The 23,854-nt window shown below is 35.6% G+C and overlaps 1 protein-coding gene across 3 annotated transcripts in view; it reads left to right on the forward strand.

The window, feature by feature from the left end:
- COG6 (component of oligomeric golgi complex 6) overlaps window positions 1–23,553 on the forward strand; it is a 62,831-nt gene extending 39,278 nt beyond the window's left edge. Inside the window, exons 17-19 of one of the 3 annotated variants that reach the window (XM_025262932.3) lie at window positions 308–361; window positions 1,720–1,799; window positions 23,304–23,553. In XM_025262932.3, coding sequence (XP_025118717.3) covers window positions 308–361; window positions 1,720–1,799; window positions 23,304–23,343 — 174 coding nt within the window. In that variant the 3' untranslated portion in view covers window positions 23,344–23,553. Of the gene's footprint in view, window positions 1–307; window positions 362–560; window positions 1,030–1,719; window positions 1,800–14,066; window positions 15,631–23,303 lie in introns of those variants that run through there. The other 2 variants (XM_006055495.4, XM_044926739.2) reach the window with 2 other exon arrangements.
- The last annotated feature ends 301 nt before the right edge of the window (window positions 23,554–23,854 follow it).

Genomic DNA, 23,854 nt, shown 5'->3' on the forward strand with positions numbered 1-23,854 from the left:
TGCCATTTCTCAGTACTTAACTGCCCTTTTTTCTTGCTTATGATTTAATCTGAAGTATCCTGCCATTTCATTGTTCATAAACGTATGTGCTCCTCACTCCAACACCTATTATTGAGGACCTTCATGCTAGTTATACAAAAATTAACAGGTCATGGTCCCTCTTTTAATTGAGGTTGAAGATGGGACCTTCTTTGGAAATAAACTAAATTTTCAAATTTTGGAAGTCTGCTAATGGACTGTATTTCATAAGTGAACTGTAACATATAGCACCTGTTTTCATCTTGTTTTTGGCCTTTTGTTCCCTAAGGGCCCTTTAGCTAATCTGCCCAACTTGGATTCTGTGGCACTGAAGGCTGCAATGGTAAGTACACAGTGAAGCATTCACTATACGTTTCCTTACGGAATGTTATTCTTACTCTTTTTCATGGGATAATTTGCAGTATTCACAACTGGTTCTGGGCATAATGATTGCACATGTATTCCTTTAAAGAGGTCTGATCAAGACAGACATTGGTAGTAATATCTCACTGTGCCCTAATAGTCGTATTATTCCTGTTTAGGTTTTCTTCAGTTTCAGAATTTTACTCCTCACCTAATGAAGAAACAGGAATGACAACATGAAGAAGTTAGGCTATATATCATTAGAGAAAACCACCAATAAGAGCGGCATTTATCATGCAACTAAATAAATGTATAAAGAATACAGTTGTGAATTGTGATAATGCTGTGAATTAAATTATGCAGGTCCAAAATCTCCGAGTCAACCCCTTCATCCCATTTACTATTAACCAAATCGTGATGGTTTTGCTCTCTAATTTTCTCAGATATCTTCTCTTCTTTCCACTCCTGTTGCCCTTGTCTGAGATGCTGCAGGAGCTACCCGTTTGTTGCCCTTGCATCTGCTACATACGACCTCCCCTTTGATTCTTTTTGCTGTGGCCAGAGTTAGCGTCTTAAATTCAAATCAGATGATTTCCCCCCTTTCATTATTTCCCTCCTTTAATGGTTTTCATGATGCTTTTATAGTAGAAATTAGAATCTGTTAGAAAATCTTTCAAGTCCTACATGAACTGAGCTCTTCTCACCTAAGCCTTCATCCACTGTCCCCACTATGCACACACTTAACCTAATGTCAGTTCATCTTCACAATTTCACTTAAAATGTCCTTTGCTCAGAGATGCTTTTGCCAAACACAAAGATTAGATCTGTGTCATCCTGATGGATGCTTTTGTAGTATTGGTACCTTGGTTTTTCCTTTATTTACATTTGTTTACTACCTCTCTCACTAGACCATGAGCTCTGTGAAGCTAGGGATTGTCTTTTTTTGCTCACCATTATATTTACATTATGTTATAAGGTACCTTACCAATAACAGGTACTCGATGAATATTAATAATGAATAGATGAGAGAATGATTAACAGATACTCTGGATTTTAAAAAGTAAGGCAGACTTGAAATCTGATGACTTAACATCTTATTAATATTATTACCCAGAAGTTTGGTGAGGGAGATCAAAATGAATGGCTTGGATCAAGAGTTGACACTTGCAGTCAATTTAGTTGGAGTATATAAGAAATAACTCATTTTGATCACAAAGACCTCGTTATTTGGAATAAGGGGTTTTTCCAAGGATTTAATCCTTAAAAAGGAATGATTATTAGGGAGGTCTGTTAGCAGATATGTGCACTTTGTGTTTCGAATTTCTCTGTTTCATTTAGGTTCAGTTTGATCGCTATCTGTCAGCTCCTGACAACCTGTTAATGCCACAGCTGAACTTTCTTCTAAGTGCCACAGTGAAGTAAGTATTTATTGGTCCCAATTATTAATAGTTGGTAAAGATTCACATATATTTCTTAGAAAAAAATTGTTTTTTTAAAAAAGGAGATTTAATCATTGAGGATTTATAGTTCTCAACCTTTTTTTCTACCTCAGCACCCCTAAGAGATCTGACCTTACCCTGTTCATACTTGTTCCTTACATGTTTGTAGTTTGAAAGTGTCTGTTTAGTGAATGCTTTTTTTAAAAAATAATGGGACTTATCTAATTGAAGCTACAATGTGATAATACGAAATTCCATTGTATTAATATAATGTCAAAATTGCACTGAATATGTGATGAAAAATTAGTAATATGTTCATTGTGCGACATAGATGTCCTACTGTTTAGATCATTTTGGACTCTGGAAGTTTCTATAAATATATTATAAAATTGTTCGATATCACGTATTAGAAATGTGTTCAAGACAAAGGACTATACATTAAAATATAAGGATATTACAATTAGAAGAAAGAGAGATTATACTGGGTGACTTTTGTTGATTTTAGCAAAAATATTGACAAAATTTTGTACAAGTAGGAAATCAGACATCTGTACTTTTTTTTCTTTCCATTCAGCTAGTGTATTAAGTGCTCTGTGTACCGGGCACTGCAGAGTAAGATTTAAAAGCCAGTTTAACTATCTTAATAGTCTGACATGTCAATTACACACTTGAACAAATATTTACATTCAATTCAGTTCAGTTCAGTTGCTCAGTTGTGTCCGACTCTTTGCGACCCCATGAATCACAGCACGCCAGGCCTCCCTGTCCATCACCAACTCCCGGAGTTCACTCAGACTCACATCCATTGAGTCAGTAATGCCATCCAGCCATCTCATCCTCCGTTGTCCCCTTCTCCTCCTGCCCCCAATCCCTCCCAGCATCAGAGTCTTTTCCAGTGAGTCAACTCTTCGCATGAGGTGGCCAAAGTACTGGAGTTTCAGCTTTAGCATCATTCCTTCCAAAGAACACCCAGGGCTGATCTCCTTCAGAATGGACTGGTTGGATCTCCTTCCAGTCCAAGGGACTCTCAAGAGTCTTCTCCAACACCACAGTTCAAAATCATCAAGTCTTCGGTGCTCAGCCTTCTTCACAGTCCAACTCTCACATCCGTACATGACCACAGGAAAAACCATAGCCTTGACTAGACAAAGTACAATAAAGGAAGAACTATGCAACTTGAAAAAAAACGCTTTAAATATCTGAAAGGATGTCATGGTACAGAGGTGGTCCACTTGCCTTCTGTTGTCCTGAGGAGCAATATGTAGTGCAAGGAGGCAGCTTTGGGCTCAGCATGACAAAGAATTTGGTGTCAATTAGAATTGGCTGGAAATGGATTCTCTCAGACATAGAGTTAGGGTTCTAACTATAACTAACCTAATGAAGAAACTGGAATGACAATGAAGAAGTTAGATTATGTATCATTCGAGACTTCCATCTGTCAATCATCCTTGGCTTATAGTTCTTGACTTCTGAAATGGATTCCAGTCTTAATATATTACTTTTGAGTGTGACACTCACCAACCTCTACTCTGTTACCTTCTTAGGGAGTTCCCACATTAGTTGTGGTCAGTGTAACTGATTTTATTTTATTTTTTTTACTTTTATATTTTTTTTATCTTAAAAGATCTCATACTATCAACATAACCAAAATTCTAAAGAACTGGGAGACTATAAAAAAAATTCCTTTATGCCATAATTCAGATTGTTTGTTTTTCTTAAGTTATTTACTTTGTTTAATCAAATACCTGTAACTTTTTTATATTTAACCACTTGTTTTAGTACTTAGTACTATATAGGCATGATATGCATTTGATCTTACTTATAAGGCATTTGAAATATTAGGAGGTAACTTTTATTCACTTAAATTTTGAACCTTTTCAAAATGGTTATCTTTTTAAATAATTTAAAATAATTTCTGTCTAAAATAATTTCATATCCATATCAATTTCTATTCATAGTGTATTTAAAATATCAGTTGTTTCTTTGAAATAGAGCTTTGCAGTGTAAAACTTTCTTTATTCCTGTCTTGTTTTGTTAATGTTCTGTTCTCTATAACTTTGCTTGTCTCTGTGGTTGTAGTACCTTGGGGACCCCTGTCACTCTTCTCTTCTTTTTTCTTGTCTTGTGTTTGACTGCCTCTCAAAGGGGTTTTTGATTGAATACTTCAGCCTTGGAATAAACTATTGAATGAATTTAAGTAGCCAGGAAATGAGCTTGTATTAAAAATTAAAAAGTAGAAAATTAAAGCATTTTTAAAGAATCCTTCCTTCCTTGTGATGAATTGGAAGGGCCTTGATCTTTTTTCAGTGCCGGACTCCAGCATTTATCTTTTAATAGCATAAAAATAGAGGTTGGACTATAGAAACCACAGTCATGCATATTTATAAAATATTCTGTGTCTTCTCTTATTGAATTAGAGTTCTTTGTATGAATAATTTAAGAAATAGAGACTATAGATGCTTCTTAAAGTGAGTGAATAGAAAAGTGGATATGATTTGAGAATTCTTTGATTCAGGAATCTTCATCTGTTGCATATGGTAGAAACAAAGCAAATTTCTTTAAAAGTAATGACTTTGGTTTTTTTTTTGTTTGTTTGTTTTTTGAGGTAAATGGAATACTTTTCTTCTCTTTCACTGCCTCCTTTTAAGCATCCAGGGGATTCTCCAGGCAAAAATACTTGAGTGGGTTGCCATTCCCTTCCCCAGGGGATCTTTCCAACCCAGAGCTCATACCAGGGTCTCCTGCACTATAGGCAGATTCTTTATACTAGTGCCCCTCGGGAAGCCCTCCTTTTTAAGCCACTATCTTTAACTATCAGGAATACCAGTATAAACACAAAATAAAGCAGATTTGGTAACAGGGGGAAGGGTGAGCCTACCAAAGAAATAGTGACTACTGGAAATGTGAAAACTGATAAATGGCTGGGACTCAAACTGTGCTTTAGAGACCTGGGAAAGTCTAAGCCTTAAAAGTGAGGCTAATCTGTCCTACAGGATAGGCTACTTAAGACTCATAAAGAAAAGACAAACCTCTAAAAGATCATGTGGATCTTTACTGAATTAACTGCCTTCCAGAACAAAACTTAACACTCGTAAATATGGCAAAATACAATCAACAGTGTAACATTTATAGTGCTGGACATGCAATAAAAACTACTTGGGTATAGTACTAGGAAAGTATGAACCAAAACTAGAACCAAATCTGTCAACAGAAACAGACTTACCGACATAGGTTACAGAATTAGCAGGTAAGATCTTTAAAACAGCTATTTCAGATGTGTTCAGGGACTAAGAGGAAAACTCACTGGGTAAAAATAATCACCAGTTGGACATTCTAGAGGGAAGGATCAATCAGCTTGAAGAGAGAACAGTAGTAATTGCCCAGACTGAAGCTCAGGTAGGAAAAAATTAAAAGCTGTAGAAAGATGAAGAATCTTAGGTGGTGAATTGTGAGACGATAACAAGCATTGGAATACAAGTGAAGTGTCATAGTGAGATTAAGGCAAAAAAAATTGAAGGCATAAAAGAATTTTTTTCAAATGTGATGGAAAACATGAACCCACAGATTCAGGAAGCTAAATAAATCACAAGGAAAATTATACTAAGGTACACCATAATCAGATTATTGCAAACCAGTGATAGAGAAAAAAAAATCTTAAAAAGCAAGACTTTAAGGGGAACAATGATATTATTTGTGGGAACAATGATAAGGCTACTACTGACTTCTTGTTAGAACAGTTCAAACCAGAAGACAGTAAATCACATCTTCATTTTGATATTTGGCAAAACTAATACAATTATGTGAAGTTTAAAAATAAAATAAAAAAAAGATATTAAAAAATAAAAATTAAGCCATCAAAAAAAAAATAAAATAAAAAGCTGAATGATAAAACACTTTCAACTTTGTGTATTCGTCAAAAGTATCTTTCAAACTGAAAGCAAAAAAATACATTTTGAGATAAGATAAACAAAAGTAGAGAGCATTTATCACCAGTATACTTCACTGCAAGAAATGATAAGGAAAGTTCTTCAGGCTGAAGAAAAATGATACTACAGGAAAACTCATGTCTACACCAGGGAATGACAAGCACAGGAAATGCTAAATATAAAAGATAGTGGACCTTTAAAATAAAAATACTGACAGTGAATGTGGGATTCTTAACACTGAGAAATAGAGTTTATGGCTACGAAAGCATGAAGGATGAAGTGGGAAGGGAGTAGAAGTACACTGGAGATGCTGAAGGTTGTCATGAGTGCTTAATATTGTGTGAAGATAGAGTGTAAACCCTACAGCGAGCACTAGAAATAATATGCCAGTGGATAAAACGGAATGTTAAAAGGACAATTAGATTAAAAGAAGGCAGGAAAAGAGAAAAAAAGAACAGGTGGTGTAAATATAAAATGAATAATAGGATGATAAACTTAAACTCAGCCCCAAATGTAAATATATTAAATGTAAAAGGGCTACATACTTCAGTTAAAAGGCCGAAAGTATTAGATTGGGTGTAAAAACCTGGCCCACTGTCTGCAGTCTATAAGAAATCCACTTTAAGGGCACGTTTAAAAGATCATATTATACCATGCAAATAAAAATTATAATAAAGCTGAAGTAACTATATTCTGATGTTAATATCAGAAACATTAGGCTGATGGGAAAATGATGCTACCGAAGATAAAGCGGGATGTTTCACAATAATGGGATCAATTCATGAAGAAGATATAATAGTAAATATGTACAACTAATAGAGCTTCAAAAAACATGACACATAAGCTTATAAACATGACATATAAGCTTATTCTTACATAAGAAGAATAGATAAATTGGCATTCATGTTGATATTTCAACCCTCCTCTCTTGATAATTAATAGAAAAAGAAAACTACTTGTTTGGTGTAAAGGAACTGAACGGTGTCACTAATCAGCTCAACCTAATAGAAAGAAAATAGCACACACAACTACAGAAAATAACATTCTTTTAAAGTGCATATGAAACATTGACTCAGCTAACATAAGAGCAAATAGATGTAAGAAAGCCACTAGTGAGTATTCCTGTCTATGAGCATGGTATACCTACCTGTTTATCCAGATCATTTTTCAGAATTTTCAGTAAAGACTTAGTTTCTTCATATAGTTTTCCATGTATATTGTTGGGTTTATTCCTAGGAAACAGTTTTGTGACTCCTTTGATAAGGTCTTTTATTTTCCATTGCATATTATCATTAGATGTTGCTGGTAAATAGGGAAAAATACTAAATTTTGTACATTAATTTTGAATCTGACCAGGTAATTAAACTCTTAGTTCTATTAGTTTATCAATTGTTTGCCTTGATTTGTTTTGTTTGTTTGTTTTTGGTACACACATCTGAAGTTAATGAGTCATTAATTTTTTTCAGTATTTATGATTAAACTTATTATATTGACTAGGTGCTCCAAGTAAATAGTAGATGTAATGGTGAGTGTACATATTTTATTTTGAACTTTACTGAGAATGTTTCTGATATTTCATCACTTAAGTGTGATGTTTGCTGTACATTTCCAGTGTTCCAATGTGGGCACACTATATTCTTTTCTAACTGGGTATGTAATGTAGTAATCTGTAAATTCCCAATGTAGTTCCAATCAAAATGCCATGGAACCAATTTATTAAATATTTACCTAGAAAGAAATGTATGAGAGCAGACTCCAGTCACTTTTGACTATCTCCACAGTTACCCCTCTGGTCCAAGGTAGTATCATCTGTGCCTGGATTATCACATTGGCCTTGAAACTATTCTGCTTTGACCCTTGCCCTCTCTACCATTCCCACACCAGCCTCTACAATCTAAGTTTAGCATCTCAGCTAGAGTGATCCTTGAATGAATTGCTTTACTTAACCCTGTTGGTAAGTCTGTACATTAGTATCTCCATTTTACAGAAAAGGACATTTTTTTTGGAAAGGTTAAATAATTGAAACAAGGTCAAACAGTTAGCAAGAAGCAGAGTCAAGATTTTCAAATCCAGTATTCCAGAGCCTGTTCTCTTTAGCTTGTACTATATTTTTATTAACTCTTTCTCTGCTGAGATTATATTGTTTTACTGTTTTAAAAGGAAACTCGAAAATGTTAGCATATGTGATAGGATGTATGAGACATATGTGAGATCTGTGCCTTGGTCTCACCTCAGATATGCTTTAATTTTTACTGTGAATGACAGAAAGCTGACCCACTGTGGCATCTTTGGTATTTATATTGTGATAAAGAGAAATCAAAATGTTCTTTTTTTTTTAATGTTCATTTTTAAACCAATCTATTATACATAAGTATATTTTTTCTCCTTAGTTTTTTGGGAATAGTTAAAACTGTTAACACCTTTTCTCCTATGGCATGTTTGATTGCTTCTTAACCGTGGTGCTGTAATAAAGCTCAATTTTAGTGATCACAGAACCTGAATGTTGAAATGTTATTTTTAGAAGTGCTGGGTTTATGGTAATGTTGAAAGTTTTATCATGTTGTTATGGCAACCAAAATCTTAAAGTACTGATTAATGACAAGCTCACTGATTCTGGAAGTTAGCAGTTCATTTCTTATCATGGCTCAGTACTTTAAATAATTATTTAAATTATACGTAAGGTAATTTCAGTGAACATGTTTTAAAATGAGAATGGTATCTCCATTTAGTTATATAATAATGTTTATTAGCATTTTCAGAATATAACTGTAGTTTTATGATACTGTTGACATTTATAACTGGACAAAAATAATTTCTTAATGTCTGGTATTCTCACGGATAGATAACTAAAATTCTTTGCACTTCTGTGAAATTGTGTAACAAGCTCATCTCCTTTATTTTTTCTCATAGCACATTAGCTACATGAGTATTATCTTTGATATTGATATACTAGAATAGCAAACTATACAGGGGGGGAGAAAAACAGCAACTATACTTTGCAAAAATAAGAAGACTTTCCAGGCCATGGAAATAAGGTGTGTAGGGTCTGGGAGATCAGCATGTCTTTTTCATGTCATATTGAAACATTGTTAACAGACCCATCAAAAATTATTTAGGGGAATGTACCCTTGTTTGATTTTCTGTTTACTGTTGATTAAAAGGTTCCAAGATGAAACTTCACTGCTCTATGAGATGTTAGTTCATTTTATATGTAACCTGATTTATTCTAATCTTCCTTTTCAAATGCCTGTAAATGACCAATTCCTCAAAATGTTTTGTGAATCAACTTTACCATCTTAATAATTTCCTATATTAATGAATTACTCACGAGTCATGTTTTAAATTTTTTGAAATTACAGTGAGAATGTCATGTAAAGTCATGTAAAGAGACCAAGAAAGTTAATGATCTAACTTTATAGATGAATCTTGGCTTACATTCAAAATCTTTTCCCTTTTAACTGGCCTTTTGCATATCTGTTGTTGGTCATGTGAAAAGCGGGATTTATCTTTAGAATTTTAACATAGAGAAACAGTTCTAAAAGTATTACATCCATCAGGTGCATGATTGGCTGTGATTGATCAAAATACAGGAATTAAAATCTGAGGTGGATACCCATGCTAGAAAATAGCATACATGACTGGGGGAAAAAAAAAAGTGCTGCTTTTCTTTACATGTACTTGAAAAGATCAGTAGATAAGGATATTCCACGTTTTCAGAAGCACATGACTACACTGAGATGATTTGCTGATCATTTTGTATTTATACAGTTCTTGAATTTTTCTACTTTGGACACTGATTTTATTTTTCACTATAATGATTCATCATTATTTCACCTTCATATTTCACACATAATATTAGTGAATAATTTGGACCAAGACACCAGGCAGGCAGAAGGCAGACAGATAAGATATATGTGATAACTTTTTAACATAAGGGGTGAACTTACATAGTAATTAGCATTAAAAATAAAAAGGAGGAGATAGTAAAATGGCAAGAAAATTGTTTTATTACTTTAGAAACACTACCCATTTATGTATAAGTCACTGATATGTTTCATTACTCAGGGAACCCAGTTCCACAAAGTGATGTATATATGTGTGTGTAAGTGTATGAATAAGCATATATAGGTTTTTTAACAGCAGTTCATTAAAAACTCTTAGCTCAATGAAATGATACAGTTTTAAAGCTGAAAGTATCTAGTAAAGGTTGTCAAGGTCGGTATTTTGTTTTATGACATTGGAATTAGCCTTGGAAAGGTTAAATTACTTGTTCAAGGCAGCAGTAAGGAGCAGGACTTGAGCTAGAGTCAAGATCTTCTGACAGTAATGGCCTTCCCTGTACCGTTTTACCTCTGCCATGTATCACTCATTAGGAGAACATTAATGAGTATGAGCATGTGGACCTGTACCTGGCTTGGGTAGTAATAAGTGAACTTCTAACGTTTGTCCAGAAATATGGAATCACTATCAGTCACAGTTCTTGCTCTTTACAGTTTGGATTTGACTCAGATTCACTTGGAGAATCTCCATTTCCGTTGGCGTTTCTGTCCTATTGACTTTAGAGGACCACTTCTGTTCCCTTCCCTTTTTTCTTTCCATTCTGTGAAAGACTTTTTTGTCCACAGGCTTTTGTATCTCTCATCTTGTTCAGTGCAGCCATGTTCATTTTTTGATCCCTCCCTTGTCTTGGTGGCTTCTTAAACTGGGGAGTGGAATGAGGAAGCCCTATACCATCAAATACAAACATTTAAAATGAATTACCAACTCTTACTTGGTCTTATTGGCTTGGTTTTATTTAATTATTTGTCTTAGCAGTATTGCTTTATTCTGGTTTTCTGTGTTGCAGATTTATAATGATTTTCAGCTGTCTTATGAGTTGTGGCTTATAAGTGGAAATGTGCCCTGAGTTACAACTAAGCTTTAGTAATGTTAAAATTTTTCACTGCATGGATTTGAAATTAAAATTTTAAATTGATTATTTCAGAATTTTCAGTAATTTATTCTACATTTACCAGTTCTTAACTCTGGATTTTTAAAAAATGTGTTTAATATTCATTTTTGTACCTTACTCTGATTTTAAACTTATTGTAAGAAGGAATAGCTTTGTTTGTATGTTTCACATGTAGCTTAAATACACACTGTGTTCAGACTGAGTACAGATTTTAGAGTATGAGGTGTGAGTAATGTTTTATAAACCTCCAAATATCTTACTGCTTTCAGTAGGGGAGGGAGAGGGATGCATTGGGAATTCGGAGTTAATTGATACAAGCTGTTTCATTTAGAATGGATAAACAAGGTCCTACTGTATAGCACAGGGACCTCTGTCCAGTCCCCTGGGATAGACCATGATGGAAAAGAATATTAAAAAAAGAGTGTATGTATGTGTAAAACTGAGTCAGTCTGCTGTACAGCAGAGATTTGTACAACATTGTAAATCAACTGTACTCCAATAAAGTATTAAAACAATTCAAATAAAAAAATCTTACTGATTTTAGTAGAGAACTAGAAGTGCTATATCTAAAATTCATTACTTGTTGCAAATGAGTATCAAATATTACAATTAACAGATTTTTTAAATGCTAATTATAATATTTTTCAGCTATGTCACTTACCGAAAATGATTGTTGTATCATTTTGATGCATCTGTTGTTATGCTCAGTTAATTATAGGAGCGATCACTAATCAGCAGATTAAAAAAAAAAGTCTCCAAGCCTCATCTGGTAAAGTAGATTACCAAATCAATTTCTACCATCCTCCCTTCCAACAAAAAGGTAGTACAGCCAATAGCCTTACTCCACTCTGCTCAGAAAAGTTGCTCAGCGTATCTGCCTTCTACCCAGTCTCATTCTGGAAGCTTCAGGGAAATGGGTTGTTTTAACAAATCACGGTTGCTCAAATCGAGAGTTTGAGACCCCATCAGAACAGTGTGCGATGACCCAAGACCATAAGTGGACTCCCTTCCTCATTCCATTCAACCAGTTTTATTCTTCTTTAGACCACTGATCCCCATATTTCCACGATAAGATTCCAAGATAATCTTACAGAGGTATAATTTTGGTCATGGATGTTCTAAGAACTGGTTATTTCTAGCACTGAAGGACAGGGAAGTCTTCGTGGATGAGGGAGTCCATTTTTCCTGAGAATTCAGAGCATTGAAGGGTGGATGAGAGACATTGCAGGCTAATGGAGGTATGTGAGGGAGCAAAGGGCCTGAGGTCAGGAAGAGCAGAGCAGATAGGCCAGTCAGGGGTTGAGCTGGACTACAGAATTCGAGTAATGATGCAGATGGTATTATAGAAGATTTTGAGTGAAAGGGTAAGAAGTTCTGACTTCTCTGAAATTGGAAGAAGACATTGAATCGCCTTGAAGGGTCCTGGGTAAGGGGGAGACATGATAAAAGTTATGCTTTAGAAAGATTAATCTAACAATGCTTCAGTCGCTTAGTCATGTCTGACTCTTTGCGACCCCATGAATCGCAGCATGCCAGGCCTCCTTGTCCATCACCAACTCCTGGAGTTCACCCAAACTCATGTCCATCGAGTTGGTGCTGCCATCCAGCTTCTCATCCCCTTCTCCTGCCCCCAGTCCCTCCCAGCATCAGGGTCTTTTCCAATAAGTCAATTCTTTGCATGAGGTGGCCAAAGTACTGGAGTTTCAGCCTCAGCATCAGTCCTTCCAATGAACACCCAGAACTGGTCTCCTTTAGGATGGACTGGTTGGATCTCCTTGCAGTCCAAGGGACTCGAAAGAGTCTTCTCCAGCACCACAGTTCAAAAGCATCAATTCTTCGGCACTCAGCTTTCTTCACAGTCCAACTCTCACATCCATACATGACCACAGGAAAAACCATAGCCTTGACTAGACAGACCTTTGTTGGCAAAGTAATATCTCTGCTTTTTAATATGCTATCTAGGTTGTTCATAACTTTCCTTCCAAGGAGTAAGCGTCTTTTAATGCAGTCACCATGTGCAGTGATTTTGGAGCCCAAAAAATAAAGTCTGACACTGTTTCCCCATCTATTTCCCATGAAGTGATGGGACCAGATGCCATGATCTTCGTTTTCTGAATGTTGAGCTTTAAGCCAACTTTTTCACTCTCCTCTTTCACTTTCATCAAGAGACTTTTTAGTTCCTCTTCACTTTCTGCCATAAGGGTGGTGTCATCTGCTTAAGCTACACTAAATGTGGAGGAGACTGGCTGGAGAAAGACCAATGGGATTTCACTTTCTCCTCCCGGCAGGAGTTAGTTACGGTCTGAACTGAAGTGATGGCACATAAATATGACACGGACAGAGACAGGAAACAGAAGTAGGTTTCGGAGTAAAGCTTTAAAGACACGTTTTTAATTTAGTTACTGTGAACATCAGAAAAGTGTGCTTGTGTGCTCAGTTGTGTCTGACTCTTTTTTTGCCTCATGGACTGTAGCCCGCCAGGCTCCTCTGTCCATGGAATTCTCCAGGCAAGAATACTGGAGTGGGTTGCCATTTCCTCCTCCAGGGAACCTGCCCATCCCAGGGATCTGGGATGTCCTGTGTCTCCCACATCTCTGGCATTGGCTGGTGGTTTATTTACCACTGAGCCCCCTGGGAAGCCTGTTTTCATCAGTAGGTATAGTGATATAGGAGTAGAAATAGTTGCAGTTGATGAACTAAATGTCATGAAAACTATTCAACAATTAATGCAGATTTGAAGAACCCAATACTATTTTTTTCTAGAGACATTTACTTCAGTTTATTTAAAATTATTTATCTTCTTTTATGTGCTTATATAGGAATGTGTATTTGTAAAAATGCTGTGATTTGTTGCAGACAAGTGTCACCTTTGTGGGAGAGATGAAAAATTGAGGAGATGTGATTATTAGTATAGGAGCTGTAGGTGAAAGGACTGTATATTGTAAGTTATTCTGAGATTTGAAGGATTGATACATTTGAATGGTTATAAGCCTCTTTACAGTTAATGTGTTGTCAGTTGCGTTTGCAAAATCAGTGCATTGATAGTGGGTTGCAGTTTCTATTTCTTGTTTAGTAATTCACAATGTATTAGGCAATGTTCCATCCTAAACATCACGGTTCTACAGAGTGAGCAAAACACTGCCCCTGCACTTCTGCAACCTACATACTAATGGAGAAGATTTCATAAAGAAATAATAAATATAAAAAAACTTTTTATCCCCAAACCAAGATAACTTGTGTAGTTGTACCATGATTTTTAATAAGGTGATAATTATGAAATACTTTGGTTCAAGTATGGAGCTTTCTTGGAATGCTTAGTTTTTCGTTTTCAGATTTTGTGTTAACACAGATCTGTTTGTTTGTCAATAGAGAGCAGATCATAAAACAGTCTACAGATTTAGTCTGCAGAGCCTATGGGGAAGTGTATGCAGCTGTGATGAATCCGGTCAATGAGTACAAAGATCCTGGGAGCATTCTACACCGATCGCCACAGCAAGTGCAGACACTTCTCTCCTGATCATCGTCTTTGAGTGTGGTAGCAAAATACTGCATTCCTAAAACCCTGAAGGTTTTCTCGGTTTTTAGTCTGTTCATCTTTACTTTGAAATCTGATGGTTGCAGTTTTCTTTGTATCATAAGAATATGAATCCCAGTAATTGCTCTGGTCACAGTAATGTGTAAGTAGCATGTGGACCTGGGTTATTAGCAGTTGCTCTGTATCTGCTCTCCACACAGAAGGACTCTGTTCTTTGCTAATCCTGTCTCTAGCTCTGCCGTTTTTCCTCAATTCTGGAATACACATATGTGGAAAAAGAGTAGAATGAGAGGTTTCAGGGATTTTTGTTTTTAAACAAGATTAGTTCTAAATTTAACTGTACATTAAAAATTATCTAAACTTAAGAGTTATTTTGAAGATATGACCTAATATTAATAAACATCTCTTTACTTAAAGATTCATTTGCTTCCTTATTAGATATTGTGAGTAGGTATGCTTAAACGGAGGAGCAGAAATATACATTCAGCAAAAACAGAGAGCAGTCATTTAAAGGTGGCTTCCACTCTGGCTGCCCTGGACTGAATTCAAGGTGAAATTCAGCGTCGGCTAGGATGTAGGTGTGAGGTGTGTGGACATCCTGTGCTGCATGTCAGTCTGGTGTTTAAAGGAATGTGTTTGTTGTACCATGTGGACTCTAAATTCAACTGTCTATTCATTTTGTCTGGTGTTTAAACCAACGAAAAACTGATGTATTCTATCACTGGAGGGAAAATGCCAAAGTAGCAAACTTCTAATTGATGACATATCTATTCATATGATGCCCCTTGCAAAGAATTCTTTGGGCTCTGACTTTGAAACTTGACCAAAAATGAGATTCAAAATCAGTTTTTTTTTTGTTTTTTTTTAACAAATCTAAATGTATTTGATGTGACTTTGTTGGTAAGATGTTGAGGACAGTTCTTATTAGCAAAACTTAATTTCTGGTAGATCTATAAAAAGAGGTATGTCCCCAAATTACAAATGAGAAAATGAGATATAAGGAAATCCTTGGTTAGGTTAAAATATTTTGAAAAGTAGTAAGATAATATTTATTTGGCAAATACAGAATGTATAACAAATTAGTATTGTCAGAATGGGGCTGTTCTATCTGAAATTTACAGTTGTATTAATATGATTTTTTTGGATCAAGAATAATTGGTTACATATCATCTCTTTTGGTGTTTGATATGTATTTTAATCTTTTTCCTTCAATAAATGTGATATATTAAAATAAAGTATGATGTAAGGCAAGAGCTTAAATTTTATATAATTTATATCTATTGTGAGAAAAGATTGCTTGCTTATCATTAGTGAATTCCTTTGTTTTCTAGGGGAAATAAAAATATATTTATCTTTTTACCTAAGTTTTTCAAATAAAATACTAAAGTGTTTTTAGAACAGCGATCATTGCAGTATTTTTGTACATCTTATCAGTGTGTTTTGGGAAGGAAAGTACAATACAGGGCCAAATTGATAAAACCAATGGAAGATGGGCGAGCACGATGTGGTGTCAGTGTGACCTTGAGAACTTAGTTAAAATAAAAGACTGCAAGCGTTAGTTGAGTAGCTTAACACTGTATTTGCTGTTTACTTCATAGTTTACATCTTGAACTGTTAAGTATAACCTTAGGTGATGCAGGTAAGCCTTCCCTTTAGAGAGAAGTTATTTGCCTGACCAAAGCCTTCTCTGGTGAAATGTTTCCAATTCTTTTTCTGTGCTTGTACTCAGACCAGTGAATGTTAACCTGAGAAAAACCACACCCAGTAGACTGACTGACTTTAAATTCACGAGCACAGTTTCAAATGATACTTGGTGTTGCTTTGTGTTGCTTTTCTGTCTCAGGTGAACTCAGCTCCCTACTTTTCAGGACGACCTTCACCCCCACTTGGTTAATGACCTTCATGATTCATCGAGATGGAAGCTGTCAGATTTATCTCCCTCGTTTTTCTTCTACCCTCCTAATTTATTCATCATCTTCGTCTTTCCTCTTGTGTTGGAGACAGCATCCTCCTCCTGTGACAGGCAGTTCCCTTCCTCTGGACTCCGGGTTCTATTCTCTCCCCTTCTCAGAGACTTTTCTGTCTCGAGTTGACCCTTTATTTTGCTTCAGCAACTTGTGACTTCTCTGTAGGATTATTCTTGACAGCATACACAGTGCTCTAATGTTGATAACATTTTTAAAAACTTGCCACCTCCTGGATCCTAATACCTCCATTTCTCTGCTGCGTTTTATGGTCGTTTATGCACGTAGTCTTAACATTTCTGCTGCCATTGTGTCCTAAATTACCCCTGAATGGCTGGCTTCAGCATCCCCACACCACTGCAACACAGCCAGTCGTGAGGAGATCCCCATAGCATTGTGTGTTGTCAGATCCAGTGGATTCTTCTCATTCCTTCCTTTATTAAACTTTCAATAGCATTCCACACATTTCTGTCTGAAATACTGTACTTTCCAGGCTTTCACAGCACAACTTTCTGCTAGTTTACCATTCACTTCACTCACCAAACCTTCCCTGATTCTCTTGTGTCTTTGTGACCTTTAAGAGTTGGCATACTCTAGGGCTTGATCCTCAGTTTTTTCCCCCCTCAGGAGTATTTTTTACCCCCTCAGGAGTATTTTTTATTATCTCAGCATAGCTCAACTTTATCTGACTACTATTAGCTCACATCCTTAGAGCCATCCATTCAGTGGAATACTCTACAGTAGTGAAAAATGAAACAATTTCCAAATACATAATGTTGAACAGAACAATCACAGAATAGTATGAGTCCATTTATAGAATTTTTAAATAAAAGATAAGGTAAATTTGCACATTATTCATGGATATGTATTTGGTAAAGCTGTAAGGAAATATGGGAAAGGATTAATGCAGACTTCAAGATTACCTCACAGGATCCTTAGAAGTTACTAATGTTCTGTTCTTATGCTTGATTGTTAGTATATGTGTGTTCATTTTTTTATTTTCTAAAATATGAACTCTTTATATATTTCACAATTTTTTAAAAAAAGGTTAAAAGAAATTGTTTAGCACAGGGTAAAGTTAGAATTCAGTAGAATTTATATCTTACCAAATAGAGAATATCCAGAAAGAGGAAGAAATTTCCAAAAGGAGGTTTTTATGGTTATGTTTATAATTATAAAAATGATAAAAGTTATAATTTGATAAAAATTATTTAAAAATTCTGGAGTTGAAAAGTATAATAACTGAAATTAAAATTTCACTATAAGGGTTCATCAAATTTGACCAGATAGAAGATAGGTCAATTGAAATTATTTAGTCTGAGGAACAGACAGAAAAGAATGCAATGAAAGAAACTCAGAGATTTTGAATATTGTCAACAATATTCAGACAATGGGAATCTCAGAAAAAAAAAGGGGAGAGGCCGAAAGAATATTTGAATAAATATTGGCAGGAAACTTCACACATTTGATGAAAACTTTAATATACACACTCAAGAAATTCACCAGATTCTATGTAGGATAAATTCAAAGAAATACACACAAAAGTACGTCATGCAATCAAATTATCAAAAAAAAAAAAAGCCGAGGACCAAGAGGGAATCTAATGCATGAATGCTTGTATAGATGTATTTGAGCACATATGTAAAAGGGACGTTTCAAAGTTACTTCTTAACACGGTGTGTTGAAACTATATATGAGACTGGCTGACTTGTGTAATGCGTGCAGACAGGTGTTTAAAGACATGTAAGAAGAAGTTTCCAAGAGTGCTCCCTGCTCATTATGTTAAGGAGAATAATGTTATTTCAGTTATTGGGTGTGCTGACCATTCAGCATCATGTGTAGAGAGGTGTTTATATATGTAAAAATACAAAATGCAAGTGTGAAAAGTTGGTTCTTTGAAAAGACAGAAAAATTGACTACCCTTTAGCTGGATCAAGGAGAAAAAAAAGGTACAGGTTACTAAAACCAGGTACAAAAAAGGACATTACTGCTTTACAGAAATAAAAATGATAAACTACAAATAAATATGTCAACAGATAATATAGATGAAGTGGAAAAATATCTAGAAAAACTGATTCAAGGGGAAAAAGAAAATCCGAATAGACCTTTAGCAAAGAGACTTAGCAGTACAACACTTCTAGTTTTAAAAAAGTCTAGGGCCAGATATCTTCACTGATGAATTGTATCAAGTGTTTGAAGGAGTAACAGTAATTGTTAATCAAATTCTTCCCAAAAAATAGAAGAGCAGGGAGCACACCCTAACATATTCTGTGAGGCCAGCATTTGTTTTTAGTATAAGCAAAGCCAGAAAAGACACCACAAGAAAACTACAGACCAATATCCTTTGTGAATACTGACACAAATCCTTAACAAAATACTAGCAAACGGAATCTAGCAACACATTAAACAATTATATACTACGATTAAGGGGATTAGTTCCGGGTGCAAGGTCAGTGAGACATGGAAGTCAATGCACTATGCAGTATTATCAGTATAAGTAAAGGAAGAAAAATGCATGATCACTTCAATAGATGTAGGAGAGTCCAACAAACATCCTTTCATGCTAAAAAAACAAAATGGGAATAGAAGAGAATTTCTTCAACTGAACAAACATGAAAACAAGCTAGCATTACTTAATGCTGAAAAATTGAAGGCTACCATCATTAAAATTATGAACAAGGTTAAGGATGGACTCTTGCCACTTCTTTTCCACAGCATACCAGAAATTCTAGCAGAGCAATTAGGCAAGAAAAAATTAAAAGGCACACCAACTAGAAAGGAAGAAGCAACACTGTCTATTTGCAGATTGATTATGGCCATATATAGGGCTTCCCTGGTAGTTCAGCTGGTGAAGAATCTGTCTGCAGTGCAGGAGACTCCGGTTTGATTCCTGATTCAGGAAGATCCCCTGGAAAAGGGATGGTCTACCCACTCCAGTATTCTTGGGCTTCCCTGGTGGCTCAGATGGTAAAAAAATCTGCCTGCAATGCAGGAGACCTGGGTTCGATCCTTGGGTTGGGAAGATCCCCTAGAAGAGAGCATGGCAACCCACTCCAGTATTCTTGCCTGGAGAATTCCCATGGACAGAGGTCCCTGATGGGCTACAGTCCATGGGGTTGCAGAGTTGGACAGGACTGAGTGACTAAGTACTGCACGGCACAGTTATATATGAGTTTCTCAGATGGCGCTAGTGATAAAGAACTCACCTGACAGTGCAGGAGACATAAGAGACATGGGTTCAATCCCTCGGTCGGGAAGATTTCCCTGGAGGAGGGCATGGTAACCCACTCCAGTATTCTTGCCTGGAGAATCCCATGGACAGAGAAGCTTGGCAGGCTATGTTCCATAGGGTTGCAAAGAGACACGACTGAAGTGACTTAGCACAGCACATGGTTATATATATATGTAACATATATATATATATATATATATATATAAATACTGAAGAATAAAAATATTAGAATCAATAGTGTAGCAATGTTGCAGTATACAAGATCAGTATGCAAAAGGCTGTTGTGTTTCTAAACATTAGCAATGAGCAATCTGAAAATTAAAATAATTCCATTTATAGTAACACTGCAAATAATAAAATTCTTAGAAGTAGATTTAACCAAGGGAATGATTCTCCATGGAAAACCACAAAACCCTGTTGAAAGATGTTAAAGATGCCTAAATAAATGGAAAGACATTTCATATTCATGGATTGGAAGACAATATTGTCAAGATGGCAATAGTCCCAAAATTGATCTATAGATTCAGTGCAACCTCTATCAAATTCCACCTACCTTTTTGTGTCCCAGAAATAGACAAGCAAACCTAAAATTCATATGGGCATACAGCAGACTTTATGAATAGCCAAAACAATCAAAGTGAAGTGAAAGTCACTCAGTCGTGTCTGATTCTTTGCGACCCCAGGCACTATACAGTCCATGGAATTCTCCAGGCCAGAATACTGGAGTGGGTAGCCTTTGCCTTCTCCAGGGGATCTTCCCAACCCAGGAATCGAACCAGGATCTCCTGCACTGCAGGCGGATTCTTTACCAACTGAGCTATCTTGAATCTTCCCAATTTCAAATTTTATTACAATGCCACAGTAAGCAAAACAGTGTGATATTGATTGGCATAAGGATAGACATATAGTTCAATGGAACAGAATTTAGAGTTCAGAAATAGACCCATACATACATCATCAGTTGATTTTTTTTAATAAGGCTGCTAAGACTTTTCGATGATGAAAAAATAGTCTTTTTAATAAATGGCATTGGAACCACTGGAAAACCACACATAAAAGATTGAAACTGGACTATATCTCATATCTGAAAATCAACTCAAAGATTTAAATGTAAAAGCTAAAAACAAACTCTGAGGAGAAAAAAGTGAAAGTGTTAGTCCCTTAGTCATGTCTGACTCTCTGCGACCTCATGGGCTGTAGCCCGCCAGGCTCCTCTGTCCATGGAATTCTCCAGGCAAGAATACTGGAGTGAGTTGCTATTCTCTTCTTCAGAGAATCTTCCTAACCCAGGGTTTGAACCAGGTCTCCTGCATTGCAGTCAGATTTTTTACCGTCTGAGCCATTTGTAGGTATAAATCTTGGTGGCCTTGTATTAAGCAACCAGTTTTCATCTTCCATGCAATATAATGGATTTTTCAGTATAAGTAAAAGTGCAGTCACATAATACTGTTGAATACTTGCAGGAGGTCAATTTATTTTTCCTAATTATTAATAGTTAATAATATGCTGTTAACAATTGTAAATAGATAGGCCTTACATATGATTACTTTTGGACTATAGTTGTATTTAAGCACAACTGTCTTGAAAATACATATTTATTCCTCCTCAGAATATGCTTTTGGAGACAGATGACGTAAAACAATCATAAGTTGGCTATGAAATGAATATAGTAATCATACTAATAATGGCATGCTAGTCTATCAAATTCAACTCACATTAATGCCAGTGAATGTTAAAAACTTTCCTAGCACTGATAATTTAATAAGTAAAAATGAATGGTCTAAGTTTATGAAAATGAGTTGAATTGGGGAAAATTTTTGATGGAGCCAGAAATATCCATATGAAATATTTGCTTGCTCTGAGGGGATATATCATTTTTTGACAAAGTATTCTGTCACTGTGTATTTTAAACAGGGAAGGTCCAAGCCAATCTGGGGTTTTCGAGGTTTATTACTTTGCCACCACGAAATTAATTTACTTGAGTATGCTCTTCATTTCCACTAATGTCAAGATCTGAATTTCCCTTGGAGGAAGCATTAATTTTTTGCCCACTAACCACAAAATGACAAGAGACAAGAGTGATTTTTCTCATGCAAAACCATCATCAGAAGTTGGGTCTCCTGTGTTGAGCCCAGCCTTTCTAGGGGTGTCGTTTGTTATGAGCCTAGTTTGCAGGATTCAGACAAGAGCTGGCCACTGTTGCTAGCCAGGCCTCAGATGCAATATAAAATGGTAATGGAGATGAAACTGAGGTAGAAAAGCGCATTTGCCGTAGAAGCCAAGTCTTAAAAAGGAGACCAAAGATTTGATTCATATTTCACAGACTTGCAGTATGTATTTAAGGGGAAATCAGGAATCTTCCTTGCTTAAAACCTATGTTAGTTCCTTTTCAAAAACAAAGATGTAAGTAAAGCAAGCATTCAAAGGCCAAAAGGCCATCATTAAAAACAAAGGTAAACAACAGAACACCAAGTTTGAGCTCCCTGCATCATACAGCATAGTCCTACTGGCTGGCTGTTTTACATATGGTAATTTATGTGTTTCAATGCTCCTCTTACAATTCATCCCAGCCTTAGAGGGGTGGGATGGGGTGGGAGGTGGGAGGGGGTTCAAGAGGGAAGGGACACATGTATAACTATGGCATTCATGTTGATGTATGGCAGAGACCAACAATATTGTAAAGCAATTATCCTCCACTTAAAAATTTTAAAAAAGGTAAACAACAAAAAGAAAAACATCAAAGTACCCTGCCTTATTCTGAATCTTACATAGAAGAAAACCACTTATCCACTGAGTATTAACAGGTTAAAAGTGAATCATGCAATAATAAACCATAATGGCATTTGCAGAAACCAAAAATGTGCAAATTCACTCTTATGATTTATCAAAAGACTCTTTGCAAGTGGTAAATCGTTAACTGTGGTGTTGCTGTTGGTAACCGCAAATCTTAGGGGGTGGTTCAGAATTAGTATTGCTTCCTACTTTCTGTATGTCATCATGGTGGGGTGAGGCTGTGCCATTCTGTCAAATATCTCAAATTTCCTTATATGTGGACACATTTCTGGCTCTTTCTTTGCATTCTTTTCATGGGTTCATTTATTTCTTACACCTATAACTGATTTTTGAATTTTTTAATAAGTTTTATAATGTGTGTAAGTCGTTGAGTCATGTCCAACTCTGCGACTCCATGGACTGCAGCCCACCAGGCTCCTCTGTCCATGGGATTCTCCAGGCAAGAATACTGGAGTGGGTTGCCATTCCCTTCTGGGGGTCTTCCAAGCCAGGGATCAAACCCAGGCCTCCTGTGTTGCAGGCAGATTCTTTACCATCTGAGCCACCACGGAAAAATCTTGGTATCTGGTAGGGTGTTCATTTTATTTTCTTCACCTAGAGTGCTTTGGACATTCTTGGCTTTTTGCTATTTCACTTAGGTTTTAGAATCAACTTTATATTTTTCAAACAACAGTTGGGAATATGGTTGTGATTACTTTGAATCTATGTATCAATTTGGATAGAATTAATATTTTTATGATATTAAATAATCCAAGTTATTAACATGTTGAATTTTCCTTATCTAGTTAGGGTAGTTTTAGTGTCCCTTAGAAAAATTTTATCATTTTCTCCATATAAATCTAAGAAAATTTTGTTGCGCTTTTTTCTGACGACACTTAAAATTCTTATTTATGGTGTAAATGCTATTCTTAAGGTGCATTTTTAAATCATTGGTTGCTGTATATAGAAATGGAATTGGTTTTTGTCTGTTGTTTATATTAGATCCAAGCATTAGCTCATTTATGATGATTTTGCTTTGGATTTTCTGTATAAACATTTGTATTATTTGAGACTAGATAACAGTTTTGTTTGTATCTTTGCAGTCTATGTGCCCTTTATCTCTTTCTCATCTTAATATGCTGACTTGGACCTCCAACTGATTTTAAAGGTAATGCTCACAGTATCTCACCACTGACAAGAGAGAAAGTTCTTTTTATCTTCCATACTCTTAGTTATTAATTATGAATGTGTTGAATTTTATTAAATGACTTTCACAATCCATTGAGATGAGCTGAGCATGTGGCTTTTTTCTTTTACTTGTGGTAAATGACATTTACATTTTTTTCTGATGATAAACTATTCTTGCATTCCTGGGATAATCCTAAATGGATCATTTTATTTTCTCTTTTTTGTATAAAACACTGGGTTTTTATATATTTTTGTATGTTGACTAGTGACCTTACTAAATTTACCAATTCCAAATTTTATCTGTAGATTCTTTTGTAAACTTTTATGTATATACTCTATCACATAGTCTGTAATTAATGGGAGTTTTGATTCTTCTTATTTTTTCTTGCTCTCTGGTTCTGTATAATGTTTAACCAATACAGTATTATAGTGTTGAATAGAAGTGGTGAGAGTGGTCACTCTTCTC

This window comes from Bubalus bubalis, chromosome 13 (assembly GCF_019923935.1).
Source record: "Bubalus bubalis isolate 160015118507 breed Murrah chromosome 13, NDDB_SH_1, whole genome shotgun sequence".
NCBI lineage: Eukaryota > Metazoa > Chordata > Mammalia > Artiodactyla > Bovidae > Bubalus > Bubalus bubalis.